Consider the following 8,694-nt stretch of genomic DNA (forward strand, 5'->3'; position numbering starts at 1 on the left):
TTATCCATAGCAACTAATCTTAGAAAATTGTCTTATTCTATCCCATTTATTGCTTATATGGCATTTAACCTACTTTTCAGATATGAAATATATTTATGATTCAGTCCCAAAATATAAAATGAAAATTTGGTATTATAATTCCCAGCTAAATGTCATACTAATTCATCTGGGTGAATCTTATGATACTATAATATCACAATGCTCAGGGTGTCAAAGCAAATACCTGCTCCACCCCATGCCTACCCCAGAAAGAAATAAGAGAGACTTTTGTAGGTTGCAAGTCCTGGTCTGGTTTATTTATAAAGCAATAAATATTAGAAGCACAAACAAATTGCACGTGTGTAAACAAACTGTACAATGATTGATGAGAGATGAGGGAGGGTGGTTCGGAAGACTCCGAGAAGCGTAATGCTGTCATCCTGAATGTAAGGTAGACTAGGAGAGAAGGCGTCTTAGAAGCATTTGCGGTGCACAATGGATGGGCCTGCCTCGTCATACTCTTGCTTGCTAATCCACATCTGCTGGAAGGTGGACAGAGAGGCCAGGATGGAGCCCCCGATCCAGACAGAGTATTTACGCTCAGGGGGAGCAATAATCTATAGAAAGAAAACAAAAATTTCCAGTGAACTCTGAAGTTACAAGCCAGGGAGCAAGCAACATGTTGGGAAGATGCATAGAAAAAATATTAGATACTAATTCACTGTAATGTGGGATACTTCATACCACAAAATAATACGGCCAATCTATTTAAAAACTTCCCTTATTTCCATTATTAAAGACACAGTGCATAGTGCATTATTAAAATAGAATTTCTCCACTTCTCTGAACTAGAGTATAATGTGTCAACAAGCTAAATGCATGATGGATGTTAGCCCAAAACTTGGGGGCTTTTAAAATGTGTTCAAAGATTTAGTTGTATTTTTTCTTGTCAAAGATTTATTTTTATTCACTGCTTAAAAGCACTTTTAAAGTTTCCTATCTTGGGAAATGTGCTAGAAAAAAAAATCAGAAAAAGTGCTAAGAACAAGTGCTATAAAAACTAAAAGGTAAAGTTTATAGGAAACAGGAAGCTAAGTGTGAGGGGAACGGAGTTAGGAAGGAGGTTCTGCTTAGAATATCAAGACCTGCCTTGGATCTCCCACCCCACAACGTGCTTTACCTTAATCTTCATGGTGCTAGGGGCCAGGGCCGTGATTTCCTTTTGCATACGATCAGCAATACCAGGGTACATGGTGGTGCCTCCAGATAAGACATTGTTGGCATACAGGTCCTTGCGGATATCAATGTCACACTTCATGATGCTATTGTAGGTAGTTTCATGGATTCCAGCAGATTCCATACCTAGGAACAAGTTTAAAAAAAAAAAATCACAGTGCATTCAGGCGAGGGTGGAGGAAAGAGAACAAGCCTGCTCTGTGTTGGTGAGCTATCACCGTTTGTCTCTGAAACATATGTTCGCCTATAAGATACACTGCAGGGCATATGTGGAACAGGTGTCTGACAGTTAATCCGCAACAGACTGCCAAGAAAGGAACAACTGTGTTTAGCACCTGCTTGGAGTGAACACCTCCTGTAACCATCATATGCATGGAGATGTACTGGAAAAGGACAAGACACGTATTTAAGTTAAAATGAATGAAATTTTTATTTATGGACTAAAATGAGATCCAGACAGCCTTCCTCTTGGAAATCATTGCTTAGGAAAGATGTTAAGTCACATGCAAGTGTCCAGTTATTACTGAGTAGGATTGTTGTTGCATTTAACGATGAGTAACTTAAAAAGTCCAGCTACCCAGTAATGGAACTTATTGGAATAAGTCAGCTCTCTTGAGTAATCATCCTTTATTCCTGTAGATATGTGACATTCAGTTGCCACTCTGTCTATCCCTTATTTTGAGATGAACTCACTATGTCATCCTTTATCATATCACTAGAGCAGAACACAGACTTTCCCTTTAAGGAAAGCTGTGTGGGACTCCAAGCTAAGATTTCTTTTTAACTCAGGGGTTCCTTGCTTCTTCCTACTTATAATAGATTTTACTGTGGGAGACTCTAAGATTTCCAGGGAAAAGCCATGCCTCTACGCCAGATCCTACAACTCACCAATGAAGGAGGGCTGGAAGAGCGTCTCGGGGCAGCGGAAGCGCTCATTGCCAATAGTGATGACTTGGCCATCAGGCAGTTCATAGCTCTTCTCCAGGGAGGAGGAAGAGGCAGCTGTGGCCATCTCATTCTCAAAATCCAAGGCGACATAGCACAGCTTTTCTTTAATGTCACGGACAATTTCACGTTCAGCTGCAGAAATAAAGGGTATCACAGCCAAGATTTGAAAAAAGAAGTCAATTGTGAGGAGGTAGGTGGATTCATCGAGGGAGGAACAAAAGCAGACTCATGCTATGGCAGATGACACACACACACACACTCACCGGTGGTGACAAAGGAGTAGCCACGCTCAGTGAGGATCTTCATGAGGTAGTCAGTGAGGTCCCTACCAGCCAGATCCAGACGCATGATAGCATGGGGCAAAGCATAGCCCTCATAGATGGGGACATTGTGAGTTACACCATCCCCAGAGTCCAGAACGATGCCTGTTGGGAAAATAGATGAGAATGAGAATCCCTGAGGACACCACCACTGCTTCAGCCGTGGCAAAGCCTGCTTTTGTTCTAGGCTAAGAGATACTAGCAATGGGCATTGATCCAGATAAAATTAGATCCCTTACACACAAAGAATAAAAATGAGCATCATGGATACTAAATCTAAAGCCAAATGCAGCCCATCCTTTTAAATATTGTAGCAGAAAAATATCCTAAGGGCACACTTTCAAATGGCCATCCCTCTCATCCACCATTAGCACACTATGTAAGCATTCAGGCATATTTTTCTTTGCTTCCGTCGAACTTACACATCTCTCTTTTTTGACTCAGACCCTGTAGAGAACGTGTGTTCGCCTTGGGGATGCGTGCCCAGGAAATGTGACAGTATAAATCCACATCAATGACTGCTGCATTCCAAGTTGCTACCTTGTGCTGAGCCTCAGTATGTGACATCACATACTTTAAATGAGGGAAAGATCTAACTCCACAAGCTTTCAGCTCTTATGGTAAGTGTGCTCTGGAACTAACCTAGGGGTACTACTGTTACCACTCTCTCAGCACAGACACCTTGCTAGAGAGTATGAGGGACGAGATTATTCCCTTCCCACTTGGGGAATCTGATTCACACAAGGTCAATGACTTGGAAATATGATTACTCAATGACTGTCCCCAGGGCCCAAGCATACCTGTGGTACGGCCAGAAGCATACAGGGATAGCACCGCCTGTATGGCCACATACATGGCAGGGACGTTGAAGGTCTCAAACATGATCTGGGTCATCTTCTCACGGTTGGCCTTGGGGTTCAGCGGGGCCTCGGTGAGCAGGGTGGGGTGCTCCTCAGGAGCCACACGGAGCTCGTTGTAGAAGGTGTGGTGCCAGATCTTCTCCATGTCATCCCAGTTGGTGATGATGCCGTGCTCAATGGGGTACTTCAGGGTCAGGATACCTCTCTTGCTCTGGGCTTCATCACCTACATAGGAATCCTTCTGCCCCATCCCCACCATGACTCCCTATAAGAAGAAAAAGATGAGAAAATCATGCTTCCACCATGTCAGTAATATAACCAATGCCTTATCAATTTATACCTAATTGCCCAAGTCAAGAAACATCTTAAAAATACCAGAAATAATAAACAATAGGATTTTGCCTCAAGTTAGAAGAATCATTTAAAATCAACCTTGTACCTTCTCTCCAAGATGTACAACTCTATTGTTTAGAATATAACTAAGGGGGAAGAAGGAAGCTCTTTCACTGAAGAAGCACTTCATTTTTAAAATATCATAATGCCTTCATTAAATTATTAAGCTCATCACCCATGTCAATCAGAATATAGATAACTACATTTTGGAATGACTGAATTAATGACATTGTATTTCTCCTAAGAAAAGATTTTGACATTCATCAAGTGAACATATAAAGATGGGCTGATACGCCATTATCACCCTGACAGTGAAAACCAGCCTGTCCAGAACTGCCCTGGAGTACCCGTCGTTCACCGGCACTGAGGACTACAGCTTTCCTCCTTGGCAGCCTGTCTGGCCAGGCGTGTGACAAACCCAGAGAGCATGGCATTTCTTTTAATAAACGAGGTGGGATGTCACTATCACCATGGCACTTGCTGCCTTTGTCACGCCTGGCTTCTAAAAATGCAACAGCCAGGAAGGAGATAGATTACATCTCTGGGGAGCCCTGCGAACTGGCTGTGAACAAGAGAGAGGAATGTGGCTCGGGTCCTGGTTGGTTGAGAGAGGTTGGTCCTGGTTGGCTGTAATAAGTTTTGAGCAGGACTGAAACTGAAGGACAATGAAGAAAGCTAAGTGAACAAGAGGCAGAGGAGAAGACAATGAGACCTAAAAATCCAGAAGGCCATGAATGGAGAGAAGCTGGCGGCTTTTCGTACCAGGGAGCGGGGACCCTTTGAGAGGTGTGCCGCTGAAGCGGACTGGGGGAAAGTGTGCATTTCTTGGTATGTTGAGGTTTGGTGGGGTCTTGCTTGTCTTGGCTTGGATTTGAAACAGATCCAACTTTTCCTAACTTGACCCAAAGAGTCATGAAACAGGAAGGTCGGGTGAGATATTCCCCAGATCTCTGGACCGAGAAGGTGGCAGGAAGGCGTGTGGAATGGGCCTGGGGACTGCCCCTGGTTGGAGCAGGCCAGGCCAGGCGGAAAGCTTACCTGGTGGCGTGGGCGGCCCACGATGGAAGGGAAGACCGCACGGGGCGCATCATCCCCTGCAAAGCCGGCCTTCACCAGCCCAGAGCCATTGTCGCACACCAGGGCGGTTGTCTCCTCGTCGTCACACATCTTGGCACAGCTTCAGCGGGGTCTGCAGATTGAGGAAGGGAGGGCGGCCATGCTCAGCTGTCTAGCTGTCCTCTGCACCCAGAGGAGGGGGCAGGGAAAAGGGGAATTCGGGGGTACTGGGGAAGGGGGAAGATGCCTGCCACCTCCCCTCCCCGCCAGGAATAAAAAGGCGGGAAGAAGCTGCGGAGGAGCTGGGAGAGGTGCACAGAGAAGGGGAGAGAAACCCACCTAGGCTCCCCAGCCAGGAGGCTCACCTTCTGCCCCAGGCGCAAGAAGGGACCCAGGAAACCCAAGCCCTTAGCAGGTCCTCTCCAGCCCTTTGACTTTCCGCCTTTTCAAGAACTAGGAACGCATTCTCTGGCCCTGCCCACACCCCGGTGCCTGGGCCCCAGATGGAGGGGACCGACCGCTCACCCGAGCAGGGCTCCAAGCGCCCCTTGGCGGGGCCACAGAACTCCCCTTCCGCGCCCCCCTCCTGCGAGGCCCGAGCCCCAGGCCAAGACAGGTTAGAACCAAATCAAAAAGTTTGGGCTTTAAAAAAAAAGTGACGGGAGCAGCAGGAGCGCGGGGCCTGGGCGAGGCCCGGCGGGCGGGCGGAGGAGGCGCGGGGCGGGCGTGACTCACCGTCCGCGGGCGGCTTGGCTCGGCGGCTGCGGCGCTGGGGGACGGCGCCCGGAGCGCCGCTTTATAGCGCGCTGATGGACGGGGTCAGTTGGAGCAGCGGGGGCAGGGGTGGGGGGCCCGGTCTGCCACCTTGCCTTATTTGGTCGCCTTCGCACCGACTAGGACCGCTGAGGCCATTCATGGAGCCAAGGGCAGGGGAGAGGATCGGCCGGGCCCCCAGACCATGTAAGGAAGGGGAGGGGGCAGCCACGGGGATGGCCAAATAGGGAGCTAGGGAGGGGCAGGCGGTGAAGGGGAGGGGGCTGGGGAAGACTAAGTGACGCCAACCCGCCCCCTTCCCCTTCCTGGGGTGGGGGTGCTCCCTGGATGCGCTGTGGATTTGTTCCTCCGCACCCCGCCAACCTAAGGGACAATAAGCCACATGCGAGTGGGAAGGCTTGGCGCCCTGCCCTCTGCTGAGGGGTCCTGACAGCTGGGCCAGGGCAGCAGGGGAGCGACAGCAGCTTCTCATCTTCCAGGGCTGGGAGCTGGAGGAGCAGAGCCCTGGCAGCTCTCATGGGTACAAAGGACACCACAGCAGCACATTTGAGTGCCTGGCAAAGGGGCACCTGGGACAGGGCACCCTTTTGGTCTAGCCCCCACCAGCCTGATGGCTTTATTCAGGGTGCTGGGATGAATCAAGGCTACCCCGGTGCCAGCCCATGCATGGGTCTGGGTCTGGCCACGGAGGAGGCTGACAAGGGTTGCTGTGAGTGCTTGGCCAAGTCTTGCTGGAGAAGGGACCAGGTGCACCCCAGCCCAGATATCAGGTAGCCCTCACCCATGCTGGGAGATTTCGCTCAAACTCGGACTCTTGATCTTTAGGCCTGAAGAGGATCCCCTGCTGCCAAAGTAAACGAAGGAACACATGCTGAAAGCAGCTTGCCCACTTGCTGGTGGATAGATGAATGTCCTTAAACTGGGGCCAAGGCCTTCATTCCAGGTGGAGACAAAACTAAAAAGGCAAATACTCTTGTCTAGAAGATAAGAGCAATTCAAACCACATAAACACATCAACCCTCCGTACTCAGAGCGCAGTGTGTGGACAAGCAGTATGGTCATAATCTGAGAATGAGCTAGAAATGCAGTCTCACCCCAATCTGCTTTTCAGCAAGATCCCAGTGGTTGATATGTACATTAAAGTGTCAGAAGCACTGGTATAAATGACTGATGTCATCTCTTTCATGGAAAACAAATTTTGCAGGATCTTTAGACATTTGAGAAGGAAAAAGAAAGTTGGCATAAAATGAGAAGGGGGAGAAAGAGGGAGACATAAGAAGGACACAGATCACTAGATTGCCCTGGGGTGCCCTGTATTCTCAGTTCCTGACTGGCACTTTGATTTTTAATGCTTGTGTTTTTCCTCCAGTTCACACCAGTTAAAAATAGAAGACTGGGCACAGGCATCCCTCTCTAGAGTGGTCTTGCATTGATACGGTGAGGAGGCCTGCTGATTAGATACTGTGTCTGGACTGGGGAATGCTGGGCCCTCCCCTCTGCGCTCCCCAACCATGTTTGGGTTGGACTGGAGAGGAAACTGCGGGGGCAGCTGGGGGATGCAGCCAGGTAAGAGGCCCCGCCTGGATCATGCCCTGCCCCACAGCAGGCATCTTACAGTGAAAATGCCTATTGACAAGATGCAAAGAGTAGCGCTGCCTTGGCTCATGCCAGTGCAGAAGAACCCAGGAAAAGGAGATACGGGACTGGTATCTGGAACCCAGACAGCCCTGGGTTCAAATTCTGCCTCTATCACTTACTACTTACTCTCTGTTTTGTCTTAGGCAAGACAACTTTCCTGAGCCCCAATTTTCCCCTCTGAAAAGAGGCAAAATAACTCTTTTCTTGCAGGGGTTATTGAGTATTGTAATAATTAGAGACAAATGATAGTCACATAGAAGATACAAAGCAAATTATACTATTACAATTCAGTAATAATGATACTTTTGGAGGCAGTAGTAGCGCTCTGTTTTTTGAAGAATGGGGTCAATTTCATCCATTCATTGATTCAGCAAATATTTATAGGACAAGAACTGTGCTAGTCACAGTGATTCAGAGCCGGACTCATCCTCTGTGGCAATTACTGAAAAGTCAGAGACAGTTATGGTACGTGCAGGGAAGGAAAAGGAGGTACCACTGGGATAGTCACCAAAAGGGGAGGGGAGTCTCAAAGAGGGTTCAGAGAAGGCCTTCCCGAGGAAGTGTCATTTACTTGTTTTTAAGGTAGAGCAGAACTGAAGTTCATGAACATTTGTATGAAAGCAAGAGAGTTTCTACTTGGGAGTGGCTGATGAGAGATTCCCACATTCACTGCCATAAGTACAAAGGCTCCCAGGAACTGAACCCCATGATTACTGACCTGAGTCCTTTGCAAATACTTGCAGGGCTCAGGAGGCCAATTCCAGCCCACTCACCCCAGGATCGTGGGCTCTAGTGGGGTGTGGGTAGGCCAGTGGAGAACTGACACCAGTTTTGTGAAACAATATTCGCCCTTAAAATGTTTTAAAAATATGTTTTTCTATTCCATTCAATTTCATTTTTTAACAAAGTGTCTTTTCATATGTGTTACGTTTATAGCAAGAAAAAACACTTTTTTTAAAAAATGTATGATATTTACTATTTGTATTACTGCTTAATTTCCGCACTTTAAAAACTTTGAACCCTATTATATATATTTTAAAGTATAAGTCAATGGTTAAATAAGATTTCATGACTGATATTTATTTAACAAAACTTTTCAGGGATCCATTCAGTTTAAAAATTGAGATTGGGTTTTTATGTGTATTTACTTCAGCATATAAAAATGACTTATCCTCTCTATGGGTGCATTCTAGATAATTTTTTTAAAGTTGTGGTAAAATGTACATAACATCAAATTTACTATCTTAACCATGTAAAAGTATACAGTTCGGTTATGTTAAGTAAATTCACATTGTTTTGCAATTGATCTCCCAGTGTTATTTTTTAATGCTGATTGTGACTAAATTGATTTACAAACCCAGGAATGGCTTGCGCCCTACAGTTTGAGAAAGACTGGCTTCTATCCTATGAGGTGGGAAACCACAGAGCCTGTTCTGGCTGAGGTCACACAGATGAGCAAAGGGGTAGAGTCAGCACATAAACCCCAGGCA

General features: G+C 46.9%; 1 protein-coding gene across 1 annotated transcript; it reads right to left on the reverse strand.

Annotated features, from left to right (window-relative positions):
- Window positions 1-270: 270 nt before the first annotated feature.
- On the reverse strand, window positions 271-5,773 carry ACTC1 (actin alpha cardiac muscle 1). Its single transcript, XM_045527787.1, has 7 exons — window positions 5,528-5,773; window positions 4,775-4,925; window positions 3,284-3,608; window positions 2,427-2,588; window positions 2,104-2,295; window positions 1,160-1,341; window positions 271-596 (listed from the first exon to the last, which is right to left on the reverse strand). The coding sequence occupies exons 2-7, from the start codon at window positions 4,901-4,903 to the stop codon at window positions 453-455; spliced, it is 1,134 nt and encodes a 377-aa protein (XP_045383743.1). The 5' UTR covers window positions 4,904-4,925; window positions 5,528-5,773; the 3' UTR covers window positions 271-452.
- Window positions 5,774-8,694: the final 2,921 nt, after the last annotated feature.

Source organism: Lemur catta, chromosome 1 (genome assembly GCF_020740605.2).
Source record: "Lemur catta isolate mLemCat1 chromosome 1, mLemCat1.pri, whole genome shotgun sequence".
Lineage (NCBI taxonomy): Eukaryota > Metazoa > Chordata > Mammalia > Primates > Lemuridae > Lemur > Lemur catta.